Source organism: Epinephelus moara, chromosome 4 (genome assembly GCF_006386435.1).
Source record: "Epinephelus moara isolate mb chromosome 4, YSFRI_EMoa_1.0, whole genome shotgun sequence".
Taxonomy (NCBI): domain Eukaryota; kingdom Metazoa; phylum Chordata; class Actinopteri; order Perciformes; family Serranidae; genus Epinephelus; species Epinephelus moara.
Genome location: NC_065509.1, coordinates 15,878,844 through 15,899,982, shown reverse-complemented (window position 1 = coordinate 15,899,982; position 21,139 = coordinate 15,878,844). Strand labels below are relative to the sequence as shown.

At 41.4% G+C, this 21,139-nt stretch overlaps 1 protein-coding gene across 2 annotated transcripts; it reads right to left on the bottom strand.

Moving 5' to 3' along the window:
* Window positions 1–1,137: 1,137 nt before the first annotated feature.
* Window positions 1,138–15,391, bottom strand: clint1a (clathrin interactor 1a). 2 transcript variants are annotated; one of them, XM_050041784.1, is made up of 12 exons: window positions 15,213–15,391; window positions 11,345–11,449; window positions 10,286–10,382; window positions 9,755–9,863; window positions 9,127–9,291; window positions 8,821–9,004; window positions 8,266–8,485; window positions 8,078–8,162; window positions 7,377–7,442; window positions 6,571–6,872; window positions 3,677–3,887; window positions 1,138–3,578 (listed from the first exon to the last, which is right to left on the bottom strand). In XM_050041784.1, exons 1-12 carry the CDS (start codon window positions 15,251–15,253, stop codon window positions 3,265–3,267), a joined length of 1,899 nt encoding a protein of 632 aa, XP_049897741.1. In that variant the 5' UTR covers window positions 15,254–15,391; the 3' UTR covers window positions 1,138–3,264. The 2 variants fall into 2 exon arrangements, with proteins under 2 accessions (XP_049897741.1, XP_049897740.1); XM_050041783.1 differs by having other exon boundaries at window positions 6,571–6,875; window positions 15,213–15,390.
* Window positions 15,392–21,139: the final 5,748 nt, after the last annotated feature.

Genomic DNA, 21,139 nt, shown 5'->3' with positions numbered 1-21,139 from the left:
GGTGAGCTGTTGTTCATCTGTATACTGTTACTTTTCATATATATTATTAGTGTAGCCCATTTAACAGTCTTCCTCTCCAGAGAGTGAAAATGGGGTCAATTGTTTAATGCGAGCTGTGTTTTCGTTGTGTTTGTCACACCAGTGTGTTCCAACAAACCCTGATACAGTATGAGAAGGGCGCAGGCAGCACTGGTGGTAAAGAGGCGGGCCACAATTAGACTACACGATCTTTCTCTTGAGTGTATTATACCACAGTAATCAGGCCATCCATCTCATTAGGGCAAACTGTAAATTTCATTAGTGAAATGGATATTAAAGGGCAAAAAGTATCAACAGTTCTTTGTGTTATCACCCAGAATTCAACTGTTATCACACAAAAGCTTAAAGCAATGAAGGGTTGACATTTCGAAGCATCTGTTGCGTTCACTGCTGCACCTGTCACAGGAAGTGTCAGATATTGCCATATTCCAACAGTGTTTTATAGCAGTTTACTTGTTTGCTGTTACATCTGCTGCCCATAATGTGATCTAGTTTCTACTCCTGTATGTCAACATGCCATAGAGCTGCAACCAATGATTGATTAGTTGTCAACTATTATTTGGCAAGTAATTTTTTTAAAGAAAAAAAAAGTCAAAATATTCTGATTCCAGCCAGCTTAAATGTTCCTGGTTTCTTTGCTCCCCTGTGACAGTAAACTGAAAATCTTTGGTTTGTGGACATCATCCTGGGCTTTTGGAAACACTGATTGACCATTTTCTGACATTTTATAGACCGAACAACTCAACAAGAAAACAATTTACAGATTAATCTACAAAGAAAGTAATTGTTAGCTGCCGCCCTAACATGCACTGTGATATATATTAGATGCTTGCAACTTATGGATTTGGTATCCATCATACTCATTTATTGGCTGTATTGTTAGTTTCCCTCCATTTATTCTCCTGGCTCCCTGCCTTATTAATAAATTGTCAATATGCGTGTTTATCAAAGACCTCTCTTTATTACCCCAAACAATGAAGTTAACAAACTCGCATTAGCTAAATGCAATTTCAAAGTCGAGCGCGGTGGCTCCACTTTTGCTGCTTGAAGCTCTTTTGAATGAGGCTAATGACACAGCGCACCAAATAACACACACCATTAACAAATTTCAATCAACTGTTTAATGTTGTAGATAAAGAATCGATGTGTAAATCAAATCAAAATGGGAATAATGCAAAATTTAATTTTCTCAAAGGATTTCCTTTTTTTTTGTACATTTGCATATGCTAGTGTTTCAGTAACAATCCCATTTTTTTAGAGAAGATCAAAACAATCTGAAGTAGAAAACGAAATGAATAAAACAACCTCTACTGATATATTTTAGAAAAAAAAAACAAAAAAAACAGCAAACAGATTTTGGTCATTTTAATGCTTCAGACTCCGACACAAGGCTACTATGTGTTAGTGTGCTCCGCCTCTTGAGCCCTTGGGAGAGCAGGAAAGCACAACTTCAATCCTCTCAGGGGGGCTGCAGCATCCACTGCCTTCTCCTCTGGTCAGTGAATTATTTATTTAATCGTTGACATGACAAAAATGCCAGGCAGCCGAGATTTACTTATCGCTCATTACAAGGGTCAGGAGGCAACCACGGGCAGGCACTTGAACCACAGAAGAGCAATGTTTTGTACATCTAACTGATCAGTTAGCGGGCGTACAGCTGAATGGAATTGTTCATTACAACACGTCTTCATCCAACCACCATAAAGTACTGGGTGTGTATAAACTGCATCCCAACTGGTAAAAGTGCTTCCTCTTACAATATTCCTGATAAGTTGCAAAACATACTTTCACTGATGACGGCTATGACAGAAACACTATTTTTCAAAGTTGCTGTTTTTAATATGCAAAAACAAAAAAAAAGATGGAAGGTGAAAGGGCAGCATTTACTGAAATGCACTGCTGGATATTTAACACATAACAGATGGATGCATGATGCAATAACAGTCTGCATCAACACTTGAAGGTGTTGAGTTAAAGTTGAGCTCAGTATGTTTTCATCCTGTGTGTTTTTCTGAGCCCTGAAGTTATCACTGACCTGAATAGAGCGGAACCATAAAAGTGTGCGTGGGACAAACAACACAGAAGTGAAGTGATTTTTAACGATTGCATCTGATATCACAGACAGTACGCTTGGCTTGAGGCATTATTACAAACACAAGATGTTTGTACATGGTAGAGAAGCTCCGTTTTGGTAGCTGTCCAACACTGCACAGTCACATTGGTTCCTTCAAAGAGGTTAACTGAAGAGAAAAGGCAAACGTCTTTCAGGCACTCTGCTGTAATAAAGAACCCACGACCCCTGTGCGAGGCTTTTTCTACCTACTGATTATCTCATTTGGATGCAAACTGATTATAATATTCTTCATAAGTAAAATATATAGATATATTTATATATATAGCAATAAGAAAGGCCACAAATGATGGTCTGTTGAGGGAAGAAACCCCTCAAATTAATTAACAGCCTTCACTCCAAACACTCGTTCATTACTTTAACTATAGCACTGACAGGTCACATCTGGAGCGTGTGGACGCTTATGTACAAATAGAAGGTGTCAATGTGCTTTGTTGTTGTGGGTCTTGATTCATATCAGATTTGGTCTGTATGATACACACTGTCACTGCCTCTCATATAGGAACTTCATAACTTATTTGTAAAGGGCTCCAGATTTCTATTTACAGGTCAAAGGAAGAGCAATGACAAAAAAAGAGGTAACAACATTCTTAAATGTACATTAGAAAGTTAAAATGGCTGATCATGTTATTCAAACTTATTCAGCAAAATAATCTTCACAAAAAAAAAAAAAAAAAAATGCAGCTACTGATTTTTTTTTTTTGCTATTCTGGTGATTTCACTTGATTGAGGTTATAAAAAGCACATCCCCTCTGACATTCTCTTGGTGGCACACTCTTCCTTCTTCTCACTGAGTCATACGAAACCAACAGGGCACACTGACATCAGTGTGTGTCGGACCGTCACCCAAGACCAGACAGACCATTGGTTCAAACAACACATTCATTCATTTAGATCCATATCAGTACACGGCATTTCTTTTATAAAAAAAAAAAAAGAAGAAGATGAGATTGCAGGGTGTTGGTATTGTGATAGTTGACATTATTCAAGTACTCTTTGTTTGCAGCTCGTAACAATCCTTCACCAATGGACGGAGAGATAGAGAGAGAGAGACCAACACCACTCCACCAGATGATCTTTGCTCTCCCGCTCTATCACTTTCCAAAGTTGCCGAAGTCAGCAAATGCGTCGAGTTTGGGCTGTGCGACCATTGAAGGGTTCATTGCCATTCCCATTCCCATAGCACTGGGCATCCCCATGGTCATACCTGGCTGTGGCATCCCCATGTTCATGCCCATGCCCATCATGCCCGGGTTGGGGGCCATCCCCATTCCCATGCCCATTCCCATTCCCATTCCCATGCCAGCACCAGGGTGCATCATAGGATTTGCAGGCGGTCTGACTGTTGTAGGTCCAAGGCTCATACCGGAAAATCCCTGGGAGAGCATGTTGGCAGGTGCCGGGTTGCCTGGAAATGACAGAACAAATGAAATAAATAAACATGCCAAATTTTAAATCATTTTTGATTGATGGGGTGCTTTGACGGAGAGCTACCATTACTCTCACCGTGTTGGAGGGTATTGAGGGTGGGCTGGTTTTGCTTGGGTGGCTGCATGCCTGGGCCCAGAAAGTCCAGGCTGATGTTAACTGAGGGGTCAGACCAAGTGGAGGGGAGGGCTGCTTTGGCTCCGGCACCCTGAGAGGCCACTCCCTGCTGCACAGGCTGGAGGGGCTGCACAGACTGCGGTTGTAGAGGACCCCCCATGTTCGGGAGCGGCTGGCAAAGACAAAGACAAGCACAGATACAATTTTAGAGAAGGAGATGAGCCACGCTAAAAATCACGGAAATATGCAGTGATGAGATACGTAACAGCTCCAATACTGAAATGCATGATGAAAAGATACAGTTCCTTTTCTGATTCAAGGCCTTAAACCCCCACTTAACCTCGATACCGTTAGAGAAATCTGCTACTGTCTCTTTCTGAGCTCATTAAAACCTACCATCTAAAGTAACTAGAGTAAAAGGGAGCGGTGGGCGTCTTCCCAGTGCAACAAAGAATGAGTTTTTTTAGGTCAACAACCTTTTAACATGGAAATACAGTAGACATCCACAGGCTCTTGTTGGGTTTTTAATGTTTTTGTAACTCAAAACTGATTCTTCTCATTCTGTGTGTCAGTAACAGGAGGAGTGGGTGGTTAGTGGGCGGTCTCTGGGGGAGATGAGCATCTGGTGAGGCTGCATGTTAACCCTCCACCATCATGCCTGTCCTCCATCTTTCAATCACACGAGGTATGTCTTTATCACACAGGCATACTGACTCATGTGGTCCAGAAGCAGCACAAAGCAGGAGTAAACGTGTCAAGTCTTTTAAATTCTGGACTGGAACGCTACTCTAAGTATTAAATTACTCTCATTGTTCGCCAATATATTTGCAGCCTACGCATAGGCATAAAATGGTTAAAGGGTTTTTGTCTTTACTTGGATATGCCAGTATATTACTCATAGCATTCACATTCAATGGCCAAGGCCAAATTAACAAGCCTGGGGTGAGAAGATTATAAACATCAATTTTAATGTAAAAATGGCACCCAACATTGGCTTAAACAATATTCTAAATTGATGACAGTACAATTTGTATCTAGAACCAGAGTAATTTTCTTGGGCCAATACTGATATTTGGCTGGACAGAAAATAGGGAGTGCTGCACTGGATCAACACGGTCAACAATCTAGGTGTTGGTGACTGTAAAAAAATAAATAAATCAGATGCTCTTCAAGGATAGGGCAAGTAGACAAATGAGATTTTTTTTTAAGAATGACTGTCAAGCTTACATTAAGCTTACTTAATGTAAAGGTCCATGGTGTGGGTTGGCAGTCTGAAAAGCAGCTGAGACACTCTGATTTCTAAGTACAAATCATCAAGAGAAAGCTCATCAAGAGGTGACATGAGTCATATGGCATGTTAGTAGTGCCCACTTGCAGAAAAAACCTTGAAAGACATGACGGTGAAGATACACAGAAAAAATGTAAACATGTACCGTGACTGACTGACTGACATACAGTATATGATAGCAGAAAAAGAAGCTGAATCACAAACAGTGAAATTATGGTCAAACTGAAAGAGCATAAATGAAATAAGAGCTAACATATACTGTAACAAAGAAAGAAACAAAAAAAAAAAAAAAAATCTAAATAAAATTAAAGGACAATCTGACAAAAAAATCCAATACATGTTAAAGTATATATTAGCTCTTAATTCATTATCACTGTGTTTCACTTTCATTGTCATTGTGACGTTAATTTGATTTTTGCAATTCTATTTTTTTTTAAAAATTATATATGTCAGTCAGTCACTGTATATGTTCACATAACCCGTGTCTGCAGTCTTGGAAGGCTGCATTTGAAGACCGATTGCGTCAAAAAAGCGCGAAGGCTCCTTCAAATCCTCCAGAATTTGGAGGATGCAACAGATGAGTCCTTCGTGGCCCACCCTATCCCATGATGCATCCCGCACCGGTGAAGATTAGCAGTTGTTAACTAGCTAACAGTTAACTGTTGTTAACATTACTATTAGCTAAAAGCACACAGCTAAACAATCTTAATCTAGTAAGTTTATCTGAAAATGTTCCTCCATCAGCCTGAAATATATTAAATCAAATCACCTCCTCAAGTATTAAATTAAGAAAAGAAATATAACAACAATCTCTGGGTCCATGATTTAGGGATAAATAACTTACTAGCTTACTCCTTCTTTCATCCAGTGCAGCTGGTTGCTAGGTGTTATGAAATGTTATTGAAATTATATTGTTATAATTGTTATGGAATGCCAACAGGTTAGAGCGACAACAACTGATGATGCAATTAGGAAATCCTTCGCAGACTGTCCCATTTCGGAAACCGTTGTGTTTGGCTGATGCAGTCTTCAACGGATGTGGCTGTCGTTGACCGCTAAGGCTTCAAAGGCTGCAGTCCCTGAATTGAGACACAGCTATTGTCTCTGTTATTTTCACTGTCATGTCTTTCAAGTGGTGCTAATGTGCCATGTGACTCATGTCACATGACCTCTTAAAGTAAGCACCTGTCCCCAGTGCATTTTATATCGATTCTCTTGGTTATCCATTTATTAACAAAGGATGTTCACCACCAGTGAGAGTGCCTCGGATGCTTTTCAGACTGCCAACCTATACCATGGACTTCTATATTAAGTATGCTGGAAGTCATTGCTTTTATTTTTACTAATATGTGACTGTAAATGTATCAAAAGTAAGACAGATTTCTATCCTTAAGTGTTAAAAATCACTAAAATGCATCGTTCTGTCATGAAGTGTATCGTTATTTTCCAGAGGATATTTTGTCTCCACCTGTATAATTTAAGCCCCCTTCAAGAGTCTTGTAATGATATGTATATCAATAAATTATTAAGAAAGGATGCGTGTGGGTATGAGTGCAATCATGCATACCTGTGACACAGACTGGGGCAGGATTGTGGTGCTCATGCTCTGTGTGCTGCTCATGCTAAAGTTAAGGCTCTGGGAGGAGGTGAGGGACTGAGCTGGCCCCATCAAGTCAAACAGGTCTGCAGAGGCAGGACCTGGGCCTGAAGCTGCGACTGGGGCGGGGGCGGGAGCAGCGGCAGGACCTGTCATGGCTCCAAAAAGGTCACTTCCACTGGTGTCAACAGTCTGAGCGGATGCTGGTATCTGACCTCCAGGGAAGGCATTCCACTCTCCGAAGTCTCCATTGCTGCTCGAGGAAGGTGCTGCTGCTGCAAAAAAGACAGTTGCGTGAATGTCTGTATTTGCCATCCAAACAGTGATGTTTGTATTGTGAGCTGTGTAAATAATTGCAGGATGCTACAAACAAAAGTCACTCAAGCAAATTTGAACCTGTCATAGCAATCAAGAATAAGCAGTCGAGTCTTCAGTGAGGCCAGTCTGGCTTTATCCAGGGCATTCTCAGTGACCACTGGTGCCACGTTTTAAATTTTCATTGAACTGGCCCTGCTTGTTGTCTCTATCCCTCCTCTCAATCTCTCTCAGCTCCCTCCACCCCCACCCAACTTCTTCCTCTGTCCCTGTCTCCTTGTCATCCATAACAGGAGTTGATGTGTGTCTGTTCTTGTTATGCAGAGCAGGTAGCAGGCTCCATATGGCCAGGGCTTCCTCCCAGCATCTCTCTGAATATTCTAGCAGTATGGCTGCAACAGCACAGCACACACATGCACACACTAACAAAAAGAAGAAAAAAAAAAAGTCTTGAAACCAACCCGATCCAGAGGAGAGGCCGACGGAGGCAGCAGGTGAGGAAAAGTCAGCAAATCCACTCATCAGGTCTGCATTAAGAAATAGACATAAACACATCAATTTTAAACAAGTGAGCTCCAGGTGTCATTCCACCATAGTTAGCATTCCTTCAGTGTCAGACGTGTAGGAGGGAGGGGAGGGGTGGTGGCAGTGGATAGGTGGAGAAGACCAACATCTGTTCAACGCTCCCGCCCTCTCCATTCACCAGGGACTGCTCCAAAAACATCTGGTGCACTTAGTTCCTATACATCAACTCCCTCCCCCTGCTGTCCCCAAAATCTGAAGCTAGCATCAGCAGGTGGGCAGCCTCACTGCAGACTCTAGTCCTGCAGTCACTGTGGACTTTCCTGTTTTCTACAGTGTTGTAACGTGGAACAAAAAGGTTATTCTTGATTTGCTGGTGCCTCGCTTGTTTGCTAAGAATATACAACATGTAAATAAAACATATTACAGGCTATTGGAAGGTGTGTTTTTCAGTTTGGGCAGAGACCAGCTGTTTCCCTAAGGTGCTAAGCTATGCAGAACATGTCTGGTATCAGTTGCGTTTTTGTGGTTTCAGCATAGAAATTGATCCAAATCTTCTCAGCCAACTTCTTGTAAAACAGCAACAACAAGTGCAGTTCACAAAGTGTCGGGGTATTACATGAAGTTAGTGACATTATACCTGTAGCAGCAGGCTGGCTCGGTGTTGTGTCCACCATTAGTAGGTCAGCTAGGGCGGTGCTGGGCTGGGAGGCTGCTGGCTGGGGCTGGAACAAAGAGCATTTACAGAAAGATCAGGACTCAGTCCATGCCTAACGGTACGCTTATCAATAAAGTTTGATCTTATATGTTTAGATATGCTCTTACTACCTGTTTGGTGGTAGTGGATGGGCTACTATCTCCTGTGTAGTTGGCTGCAGCCCCCAAGTCTACTTTCTTAGACGGGACCCCTCCTCTCTTCCGTGTTGCTGTGGTCTCTGTTGCTTGGACTATGTGTACACTCTTGGTGGTTACAGTCTCCTCTTCATCTTTGAATTCTTTCCCTGACTGGCCATTGTGAGACGAGCGACCCCGATCCTCTTCGTTGTCACTACGGAGACAGGAGAACTCAGGTAAGACAACTACTTATGTGGGGATACGGATAAGGATTTCTTTGAACATACTACTAACATCTGTCAAGGGACAAATAAATAAATAAATAAATCAATAAGATGCAAACCATATTCTGAAGGAAGGATTGTTTTTATCTACAGATATATTCGTTGTGAATAAAGGGCCTTTGACAGGTTCAGAAAACCGATTTAGAGTGAAGGCAAGATTCATATCACTATTTTGACTTTTGGTGCTGGGGGCTTCTCATTTCTTAATATTTGGAACATGGTTTGCGCCTTTTAATTAACATTTGAGACAACTGCTGTCTCCAACCTGAATCGATCTGGTGAGTCGTCTCTGTCCTTCTTCCTGAATCTGTTTATAGTATCGTCAATTGTGCTGCCGATTTTGTCGCTGATCTCTCCCAGTTTCTCGCTGAAGGGGAATTGTCCTTTATTTCTCTCCCAGTCGTCGTCCCACTTTCCCCGGCTGTCGCTGGAGTCGTACCTGTCTCCCGCTGGAGGGGAGGAATTGAAGGAGGTGGAAAAGCAAATAGAAGGAAGAAAAAGAGGACATGAATTAAGCCCAAATGTTTTTGTTTATTATCAGTCCATTTATATAACTCAACCAATGACTTACAGTAACCCCTGTATCCCATACTGTCTGAGGATACTCCGATGTATTTATCTTTCATCTTCTTGGACTTTTTCCTTTCTTCCCTAAGCCTGTCGTCATCCTGGACAAAGTCTACCAGCTCCTTCACCTTGTGACGCACATTCACACCTTGGTCCTTCCCATTCTCATCTAGAGACAGTGAGGAGACACAGAAACATTGACATTAATATAATTATTGAATTAGCAACTTCTTGTGTTAACAACGTAATGAAACCACACATGCACACACAAACACACACAGGCACACACCGGCAATACCTTTTTTAGTTTGTGAGCTACATCTGAAATACACACATGGTTGGGAAGAGTGAAAGCAGCTTTAGAGCAGTGTGTGGTTTAAGGGTTTGTGGACTAAGCAGTGCTTAGGGCCTCTGTCCCTTCATTACAGCTCACACTGAAGCTATTGTGAATAAATATTAAACACTACAATACTAAGGTGTAGAGAGCGCCTCACAGCATCAAAGCAAAATGGAAAAGGCAAAGTGTTTTTTCTTTAGCAAGTATTCTTAGGTACTACTCGTCTGACATGTGAAGAAAAATATGGTATACAGGACAGAATAGATAAAGAGGGAAGACCAGAATGACAACTTACCTACAAAGTGGTAGCTTTCTAATGATCTGAGGTCATACAGATGTTCTCTGGCACTGGTAACAACCCTCTCTGATCCATTCCTGATTAGATGGGCCAGCAGTAACAGGGACTGAGATAGAGACACACAACAGAGCAAAGAATGTCTGAGACTTGAATTATCAACAGAATCTTGATGGAGTCAAGCTGACCTGTTCAAGCTGTGATTTCTCTTCCATGAACGGGATCACATGGTAACAATGTGAGGTATCTAAGTGTTTCCATTCAAGGCCAAATATTTTTGTTATGTGAATTATTTAAATATATTATTCCTGTCTGTAAGTAATGAGCAAAACGTTTGACATTAAAATTAAAAGATAGCTTATTTTGTAAGGGCTCCAATTTGAAGCCATGTTTGTTTGAGTTGGGTCTGGTCCGAAGTTTTAGGTCAAATCAAAACTGTATTTAATGTTTAGGTGTTCAGCCCTGTGTCATAATTAAGCATCTGTGTGTGCATGTATGTATGTATGATGTTGCAACAGTACTGTGGCAGACCTTGTAGACTCTCCGCCAATTCTTCTTGTTATCCCTCAGCATGCGGGTCCACAGCATGTTCATCACCTCTGGAAACTGCTCATACATGAAGGTGGCTCTGATTACAGAAACATTCACAAACAAATTAGAAAGAGGGAGAAACCGTCCTTTTGGCAACAAGAGTTTAAAATCCCAATGCATGGCAACCAAAAATCGGACCAGTTAGTCTGTTTCAACCTTTGTACTAGAGAGCCCCAGGAACTAAACTCATAAGTATTGCAGGAGCTACAGGTTCCCTTAGTATATTTCTGTTTGTGCATCCCCTGAGTCCAAAGAACTGCAAGAATTAAGCAAATCAGACCAATAAAAGATCTAAAAGTGGCGTTCATCACCATATGTCACTTTGCATGCAACAAGACAACAACACTGTAAATTTAGAGCAGGTTCAGTCATTGTTTTGTTTGTAATTTACTGTACTTTACTGTCATGTCTGAATTAAAGAAGGGAAAGAGATGCGCTGAGGTGGAAAGGAAATCTAAAAAACACCTAAAGGTCGGGACTATTTCCAAAGCAGCAAAGATCTTGTCTGTTTGTCTAGTTCCTTTTCTGCTGAAGTATGTAACCACAATTACAAAGTTATGTTTTAATCTCACACTTAGTTTCACACTGTCTCTTGTCGGCATCAAAAGACAATAGCGTTTAAATGTCAACAACAGAACATTTTAAGATTCCTATTTCTGCCTGAATACTGATTGCAGCAGTCTGAATGAGTGCTGTATGTCTTGTAGCAGTTGTGAGGCTTGTGTTCAGTACTGCCAACAGTGGTACAGTAGTAGTTTCTGGCTGGCAGAAAAACTACTACCTTGGAAACAGAGACTTTTGTGGGCAGGGCCCGAAAACCAAAGCTTAAAATATGTTCCTATGGTCAAAATGGAGGTATATTTCCTAAAAAATGTCCCTGCAAAAGTCCCTGCAATTGAAAAGGGCTTTAAGATCATCTGTCTATGGTTTGATTTTAGGTACAAATAACCTTGTTGCTTTCAGCAGGACATAATGCACAACACTACAAATTATCCTTACCTTGAGATTTCACTCATCAGCTGTCCTGAAGGTCCCCAGGGATCATCATTGGTAGCCTCTCTGACTTTAGACTCCACCTCTGAGTAGTTCATCACCACGTTGGTTCTATACAGGAGGATAATAAAACAAAATAACTCCATTATTCATGTCTACATGGCATTTGGCATTTCAGTTCAAAATATGTGGCCTCAATGGCAACTAACAACATAGGCAACAATAGATGAAAACTACTCTTATTACAGCCACGCCCATCCACTTGTCCTTGTAGAGGCTAAACAGAATGAGAATGGGACAATAGGGAGTGCTTGTGTGTGTGTGCGTGTGTGTGTGCTCTGAATCTAACCACTCGTCAAAACCAAAAATAGGATACTAAACAAGCAAATGCAGTTCTGCGTTCAATATGAACACAACAATGGAGACCTCAAATGGCACTGCGTGACACAGGGCTCCGCTCACTGTGTGTGAGCTCTTGCTTGTTGACACTGTCAGAAACTAGAAAAGAAAAAGGGAACTAAAATGGGAAGAAACTGACAATACATAAGGTGGCTCTCTAATAATATCAGGCAGACTAACTAGAGAGCTTGTTCAACAAGGTTAGTGGGTTTTGCAGCCTGTGAACACATTGAAAATGATTATATACAACAAACTAAGGAAACCCAAACTTTGGCCTGTATCTATTCTGTTCAGATCAGACTACATAAATGTAAGCTTCTGTTTGTGGGTCTACAATTGTCACAGCCAGCAAACAATGGGGGTATGTCATAAAAGGTGTAAAGAAAAAACAAAGGATCTCCAAGGCAAAGGATATTCTAGAAAGAAAAAGGATATATGACCATTTATGATACATTATTTTCGCTACAGGGCGCCATTGTAAAAGAGACTTTGAATCTCAATTGGACTATCTATTATTTGTGAAAAGAGATTTAATAAATCTGTTATCTGGTGTATATATATTTAGCAATGACTGGACAAACTGCTTATCTGGAAAATTCTTGCTGCTTGGGGAGCAGTATGTTTACATCCAATGCCGTGATCTAAGAGTATGTGTAGCATATATAGCCACAACATTTTCTGTGCCCAATGACCTTGGGGCATTTTCATTTTTAGTCTATTAGCGTGAATATGAAAAGTTTCTTTAAGAACTACAAAAATATAATCTACATTTAAAAAAACATTAAATAATTAAGTGAGCCCTGTCACAGCTTTGGCCAAAACGAAGTGAGGCAAAACATTTGAACCCTGCGCCTCGTCATCCCTCCCTCGCTACTGCCACATCAGCAATAAAATGTACAGGGCCTGAAAAAGTAGCATTGAATTGATGGGTGGAGATACACCCTCTCTGTGGTTATGGAGAAAGGCTGTGCTACTACTGCAAGCTGCAGGGTATGGTTACCACTCTGACAACATACTCTCTTTTGTAAAAATGTAGTCTGTGCCAAAAAAATTATTTGAAAATGACCATGCCAGGTGCTTTTTCGAACCTGATAAAATCAGCTCGAAGTTGGATGATGGGTTACATTAACTTAACGTAAAAGATCCTGGACAGACATCAAGCCTCGTCCTCTATCAAACTGAATTCTGATGGCAATATTCTTCATATTAAACACTTTAGTTCCAAAAACTACTTTGTTTAATAAAGTATTCATCATTTTTAGATGAGGGTTCATGTAGTTTTTAGTCTCTTTGATCATTTTGTGTGCTGTGTTCCTAAATGTAAGTATCCTGAGTCTCTCTAGCTACCAATAGTGCACAGTGTTTCATGCTTGCATGAATGACACTCAAAACACAAGAGGATATAATGTAGTGATGCAACATCTTATCTGTTCGTGGATCCTGTCCTAGATATCGGCCAGATAAAACGGAAGTTGTGATACTCTCTCACAGTGCCAGACTATAGCAGATTTCCGTTAGACTGCTGTAGTGCTGCATGTCAGAAATTTTCCCTTGCTGTCTGTTACTCATTAACCCAATTGTATCTTATTCTTCATACAATACATGTTGCTTTCAATCGTTGCAAGAGCTATTTGAAACATTTGCTTGCATATCCTGCCTTAGCAAAAACCTCACCTTAATCATACAACAGGAAATGGTGCATTATGCCACAATGTTAGTGTGAATGACTCACAACTAAGTTAACCCTTAATGTAAATCATTTACAATTTAAGTTGATACAGAAAGTGACGATATCTGAATGTCACAAAACACAAGCGCTTTCATCACCCTTGATTTCAAAGAAACCAGGAGGAAAAGAAACATGGAAACTCCCATCCCTTTAATCTTAAAAACGCAAACCCTTCCTTCTTTCTCGCTCTTGGTTTGCTCCCCTCTCTGTCTCTCTCTCTCTCTCTCTCTCTCTCTCTCTCTCATGAAAGTAATCCATGTTCCAAGAGGTCACACTCCAGGGAGACAAGTGCATTCAGCAGGAATGCCTTCTTGGGTGAACTTAAAAAAACACCCTGTTGTTTGGGTCTGCAAAATTAGCCATGAAAGCCTTGACGGGAGGAATAATTGAGCAATAGCCTACCACAACCCTACAGTACAGAGCAGCATGCTCACATTTAGTTAGTGGCTAAAAGTAAACCAGAGTCCAAAGCAGAACAAAAGACACACTATCCCCAAGGTGTTGCTCAAGTTGAGTGCTGGCTGGTAGATAATTTCAGGCACTACATTACTGCTGCCGGCCATGCAGTAACGGACTGACACAGCCATTAAAGTATGCAAAGACTCGCACATCTGACACATGCACAAGCAGTGTACATATGTTACATGCTTATGGTCACTTTCTTTACATTCTGCCTGCCAAACTCCCTCTTCTTCCCAGTCAAACCTGGTGGGAAGGTAAACAGTAACCAATGTGTAAAATTGAAGTAAAATAAAATCCTTGAACTTTATCTAGCAGCTGGACATCCACCAACAAGTTGCAAAACACTACAGGATCACTAGTCACTGATTATTAAGTGCACTGTTGTAGCACTGTTGTTTATGTTGTTGTTCTTTGCTGTTACAGTTTTACCGTGTGTAGTGATATAATAAAGATTTGAAGGCTTGATAGTTGCTGCAGCAGTTGATTAAAGAAATAGCAGCCAACAGATGTGTTTATATTTGACAGTATTGTGAAACAGTACGTCAGACACTTTGACAACTCTTACTTTATTTTGTCCTTCTAACGTTGACTAGTTCCACCTGACAAGCGGTCTAGGGTGTAAGACAAACAAAACAATTTGGCTGTGAAGTAATCCAGCCACGTGGTTTAGCTTGAAGTTTAACAACTGAATTAATGTACAGTCTGGCTACTGTAACACTAGGTGTAACTTAGCTACAAGTGCCATAACAATCATGCCGGGGAGTAACACATTTCTACAATGAAGTTCTGTATTTACTTCCACACAGTCGTAGCTAAAAACGGCTGTACGATTATGTGCGTTAACGTATAACGGTTAGCTTTTATCATTAGATAAACATTCCCCGCAGATTATTCAGCTCAGGAGCTGTCAAACTAGCTTAGCTGGCTCGGCTAGCTGCCTAGCCAGCAGGCTAGGTAATTAGCTAGCTTGTCTGCTAAGTGAGTTAGCTTGCACTGTCGGACAAACCGCACAAACAACAAGCTAAAGTGACCTCAGTACACTGCTAACGTTATCCCACGCTAACCGAAAGCCTTCGCAAAACAACGGTGACAAAGAAGAGGCATTCATACTTGAGACAAACAGTATTTGTCAAAGTCAGCTAACTATCTTGCTAGTAGCATACGGGCTAGCTAACTTGTTCGAGTGACGTGACGTCAAAGTTTTGGGTACGTGTCTCTTTCAAACAGGTAAACTACGAGCACAAATAACACGAAATAGACGTAATGCAGCTGTGTGATACTTACGCTTTGTCAACCAACTCCCTAACCTTCCACATGTTCAACATCTTGGCTCCGTGAAAATGGGCTTTCTGCCTCGACAAAACCCTTTACTCCACACGAACACCGAAACCAAACCTTGAACTCTCTGAAAGTAAACTCTTCTTCACCTCACTCTCAAGACAGGAGGCGCAAACGCACCAGCAGGCGGACAGGCAAGGTTACTACGGGAAATGCCGCTGTCACGTCACAGAATTGCGTAAAGCAGCATTGGAGTTGTAGTTTCTAATTAGTGACCGGGCACCACCTTTGATAATGTAAGTACACTCAACGGAGAAACAAACAGCTTTCAACTCGGTACACAAATAGGCTATCCAACAGTTAACAGTGTGATTAAACTGTTCTTCATTTCCAAAACCACTACAATCCCATCCAGGATCCATGGGGGTCGACTGGGTTAGAAAAAAAGTAGATTTTAAGGATTTAAAAACTTAGATATCCTGAGAGCCCAGTTCATACAGCCAATATGTATCCTTGTTGGAAAAAGTGGTCCAACAATACTACCTCTCTCTGAGCCAAGAGGCAGTCAAAATGTAGTTTTGCATATATATATCTTGATACATATTGTTGTTTCTAGTGTCCATGTATTCAGTTGAGTATGACTGATATTAATGGGCGTATTATGAGACAATGGGCCCCTGGGCACAGACATATAAAAGGCCCCACCTCCTCTTCTACATAGGATTGGAAACACACACACAGACTTTGTGGTTTCTTTTTGTTGTAGTTATTTCATGTTTTTGCCTAAATTATGTGTTTTAAAAAAAATGTAATTTGTCTTTTTTGGTCATTTTGTATCACTGTAATCATTTTGTTGCCCCTTTTGTTTGTTCTGCATCATTTTGTGATTATTTTGTGTGTTTCTGGAGTCATTTTGTGTCTTTTTTGGTCAATTTGAGTCTCTTTTTGGTTGTTCTTCCCCTTTTCATAGTAATTTTATGTCTCCTCTTAGTTGTTTTGTTAAGGTAGATCTGTGGGTGGGTCAGTGTGCCCTTTTTTTTGTCATTTTTTGTAATCATTTTGTTTCTTTTTCTTGTTGGTACCTGACTTTTTTTCTTGGAATTTTTTTTTTACAGGATCCCATTCAATGTATGTAATGTGTTTAAAAATCTAATTGGTTGGGCTTTATTATCCAAAACAAACACTTTTCCGATGTTTTACCCTCACTTATATTCGTTTCCGTTTTGAAATGACATTTTTGGCTTTCACTTCACACTTCACATTGCTAACAGTACTCTATTGTGAAACCTGTTCCTTTTGTCCAAATGTATTCCAGCTTCCTCAAAACTGTGGCCTACATCCTCATCAGCAGGTCACCACCCTGTGTGTTCTCCATCCCTCCTCATCTGGCATTCAGGCATGCTACAGTGACCCAGTGATGCTGTGTGACAGGCCAGGCAAGGCACTGGCTGTTTGTGTCAATCCAGATCAATCACTCCCTCTTCTGGACGGACAACGTCATCAACGCGCAGAAAGGTCGTAGGGTGTACTCAAGCCAGGCCTGATGTGGTGAGCAGGGAGGTCAGCGTAACAACTGAACACCCTTGACTGCCTGAGCATCATCTTAAATAGGCACAGTCGACTTATGAGTGAGAAGAAATTGGTAATCCATTGTTAATTTCTGTAAAGGAAGAATTGAACGATTTTTTTCCACCTTGAATTTTTTTTTAATTCTCCTGTGACTGGGCGTAAACAAAAAGTATTAAGACTGTTTGTCGTATTGATTCATATTCCAGTGGGCAAGATACGCCCTCAGATGCCCTACATCCAACAGGGTCTCTATTCTCTAATGATACGTGTAAATATGGCCCACGGCTTACACTTCTATAGGAGAGCAGGAAGAAACAACACAATAGCCAAAATACAACCCATTTGAGAAAAAAACAACAAGAAACAGCACTTAACAGCCCAGAATGCACTGCACCCAAGGGAGCAACCTCAATTACTGTTACACGTCCGAAGAGGAGAACTCCGGGAGAAGTGATTGCTGAGATGGAAATGGCTGTGAGTGTATGTGTGTGTGTGTTTGTGCATGTGTGAGTGTGTTTCTGTGCGAGTGTGTGGGTTGGAGGAGGATGGATAGAAAGGCACTCAGTAAAAAGATCTTTCAGAAACACTTTGCCTCAGTGACGTTGACGCGAGCTGTTGATTGACATGCACTTCTCGACAGAAACCAGAGCTATCAACCTATCTGCCACGCATTAAGAATGGCACGGTCCTCTGGGAGGGGCCTAAGTGGTAAATGATGTTGCTCAAGACACTCTCTGTCAACAATGTGTGTGTATTTGTGAGTGTGTGAGTGCTGAGGATGGCAAAGTATTCAATCAAAGCTTTGATTGAAAAACCCCTGTGTCCTTAAAGATCAGAATTCTGTACACTGATGTATAGGATACACGTGTGTGTGTGAATGCAGGGGTGTGTGTATATGTGTGTGTGTGTTTTAAATACAATATGGCATACTATGCAGTCCAGAAAAAATGGAGCTGGCAGAAATTTAATTGTAAAAATATAATCTCAAACAATATTTATGCAGTTAAACTGTGGTGTCAAAGCTTTTGAGTTTGTTTTTGTTTTGCACGGTTTAAATATTCAGAAAGAAAGAGGCAAAAACATTCTCTGTAGGAAATCATGTAGACCCATATTCTCTCTTTAGATATGGAAAAAAATGTCAGCCTTTCCTTGATACTTCATATTTTATAACTGCGATCCATTCATCATCTTGCTCTTCGGTTGATCGTCAATTTGGTCTACTGAGACCAAGTTGTCACTAACAACTTTTGAGTTGAAGGAGATGAAAAAGTAAGCCAGATAAACATGATGTAATTGTGACAAAAGCAGCACTAGGGGGCACTCTGACTTCTCTGGTAATGGAGCGTTGCACATGGGGGTGAGTGTGTTCAGTGTCTGCACACAAGCGAGTGCGTGTGTGTGTGTGTGTGTGTGTGTGTCAGTCAGTTTGACCGCTGGGGGTCGAGGCTGTGTGTTTACATGGCAGAAGTTCCCATGACAAATGTGGTCAGAAACATCATCTCGACTTGGGAATGTGCACAAAAAAGACTTCTACAACTCCGCTATTATTCTTTCTCTGCGAACATGTGCTTCCAATCTCTTGAAACACTCTGCACGTTTTTTTCTTTGCAGTTTTACAATGTCATTAGAAAACAATGTTCTTTGTTTTGCACATTAGCTATGAATTAACGATCCCGCCCATCTCTGTGCCCACAGAAGAGGTTCTGATCTGTGGAGTCACTCGCATGGGGCCCAGCTTTCCTCCTGTCAGAGTGAGGGTTCCTTCACTGCTGTTATATTTCAGGCTGTTATTGTTGGCCCTCTCGCAGCCCCGGTAAGATCTTTAGTCCTTTTCCCAAGCGATATAACCCCCACACACATCACACAGTATCTGACCCCTGTCTCCATGACACATGACAGGTCCACTGCGGTGCGTGCATGTGGGCATGTGAGCGAGGACTGATGTGTGCATTTATGTGTGCTTTCATGTAAATGTGTAGTAAATATGTGCTTGTACAGCATGGATATGTGAGTATGTGCACGGAGCATATCTGGCACAGTGTGTAGATATTGAATATGCTAAAACAATGAGGCCACTTGTCACATGTTCAAAGTTGCAAAGACAACCCGCTGTGATCTCAAACCACACACGCAGATGTTCCTAATGGGACTAAAGTAGCATTCACATTCCTGTGGATAACCAGTCTGTTTATTTTTCTCTCTAAACTGGACTGGATCGCCACTTTTCCTGGTGAGAAAAAGGACGGGAGATGATAAAAAAAAGTACGGAGAGGCTGATGAGAGAGGCTCCCACCACAGTTTAGAGCTCCTAAGCCAACTGTCAGTCTTGCTAAACCAGCGAACCTCAGCGGCGTTGATTTAAAGGTGACAGTAATTCAATGCATAATGGAAGTTGATGCTAGTGTGCAATACTTTGCAACTTAAAACTGCGGTTGTCTTATTCCCCTACATGAGGAAATGAGTCTGGTGTAATTGTGGAGGCTTATGTTTATGAGTCAGGATGTTACAGTAAATCCTGTTGCTTTGTACATGGGCGAGAAAGCATACATGTGCATGCAGAGAGTCCCACACAGGTATGCTCAAGTCCTGAGAGCATCTGCTCCTTTACAACCAGATTGAATTAGCAATTACAGAGAGTAAAAAACAGAACAAAACATCTGGAGCTGTAAGCAGCAGAGGTTATAAATCTGAGAGAGAAGGGGTGGGGGCATATGAAAATGAGCCAAAGTGAGATTCTCAAGGACAGTGTCTCTGATTGGCCCATTAACATGCCAGGGGTGTCAAAAAGGACCCGAGGCAATGGGAGAAATGGGACAGAGCAGAGGGCTTTAGAGGGCATATGGAACACCAGTGAATGGAGAGGTAGAGCGTACGGGGGGGAGCACAGGAGAGGGCCGATGAGATACTGTAGGGGAGTGAAATGCAGTATTAGCAAAGATAACACAACTGGGGAGATACATAGACGTTGTTTGTGTCTTGAACCTCCTCGCAGGAAACGATAAGCAGACAGAAATCTGTGGAAAAGCTGAGGGGAAGTTGTGAAAAAAGTCAGTTATTCTTTCTTTTTTTGGGGAAAAAAAACTGGAGCTGTGTGGGTGTTACACTCTTAGAAATAAAGGTGCTAACTAGAACCATAGGGTTCTCCAGCTTGTTCCTATAAGAGAACCCTTTTATAAAGGTTCCACCTGAAAACAATTTAGAGTGCTGTACCTAAAACCCAATAAAAAGGGTTATACCTGGAAATATATACACCTAGAGCCCCCGATGAGAGGGCCTACAGAGAACCCTTCTATAGTGTCATGTTTCCACCCAGGACCCTCTGTGGAGTTCTATACAGATTGTTTTCGCCCTCTAAGAGTGCTAACAAAAACCTAGCTACTGGGAACACTTTTATATTAAAAGAGCCTGTTTATATGTGGTATTAGCATGCATCTTGAGTGATCCGATCACAAGTGGACAGCGTTAAATACAGGCATGAACAACTACCAAGACGCACTGTGGTCCAACCACTCAAACCACTTGCTGAGGTAGTCTGGGATGCATTTGACCACGTAAGTTTTCTAGTCTAATGCGTCCTGATGTGTCCCCAACAAGGACGACATCATCAATGCTGGCCATGGTGGTTGTGTCGGTGACAAGGGGCTAATGCTCTATAGCTTGCCCATTGATGAGTTGGACGAAGTGTTGCATGACCGTCCATCGTTTTGCCCTATGGAATGAGACACGTTGATTTCTGCTGAAAGCAATATCTCCAGTTCAGTGTGGATGTCATTATGGTGCACTGGGCTTTTTTACCTTCTGAGGTAAGTGATGTAGGCAATGATGAAGTCTGAATACAAGAGGTCTGCTGGAGATGCATGATAGACATGTGTTAACAGCGATGTGTTTTGGCTGTCCACTTGTGTTCGGATCATCAAAATGCATGTTAATACCAGGTCTGAACAGACCCTAAGAGATTCATCTAGAACCCACCCAGACGATCCTACTGAGAACCCTTTTATATGACAAGGGTTAAATCTAAAAACCACCCAGGGGGGTTTACGGAAAACTGAGTTGTATTCTACTAATCATAGTTTAATATAATACTTTAGCCTGGGGCCAAGGGAACCACATCCATTATGCTCCTAGAGGGCCAGGGCTGATGGGGCTCAGCCAAATCCACCACAATCATGGATCACAATCATGTTTTTAGGGGGCATATTTCTTGTGATATCACTACTACTACTGCAGCCTTTACTATAACAGTGGCGCAGTGGATCCCAACTCTACCAGGATGCTCACTGGCAGAGAGGACAGTATCTCCATTCATTAAGCAATTCTAGTGTCTGTTCAAATACAGATAAGCTATTAACTTTTGTATGGAA

What these genes read in the sequence shown, in the direction of transcription:
- clint1a (XM_050041783.1), bottom strand. Translation starts at nt 15,253, where the DNA reads ATGTTGAACATGTGGAAGGTTAGGGAGTTGGTTGACAAAGC. An exon ending in AGAAAGCTACCACTTTGTAG is followed by an intron (nt 9,292 to 9,754) that starts GTAAGTTGTCAT and finishes CACTGTCTCTAG; the next exon opens with ATGAGAATGGGAAGGACCAA. An exon ending in TGCCCCAGTCTGTGTCACAG is followed by an intron (nt 3,888 to 6,570) that starts GTATGCATGATT and finishes TGTCTTTGCCAG; the next exon opens with CCGCTCCCGAACATGGGGGG.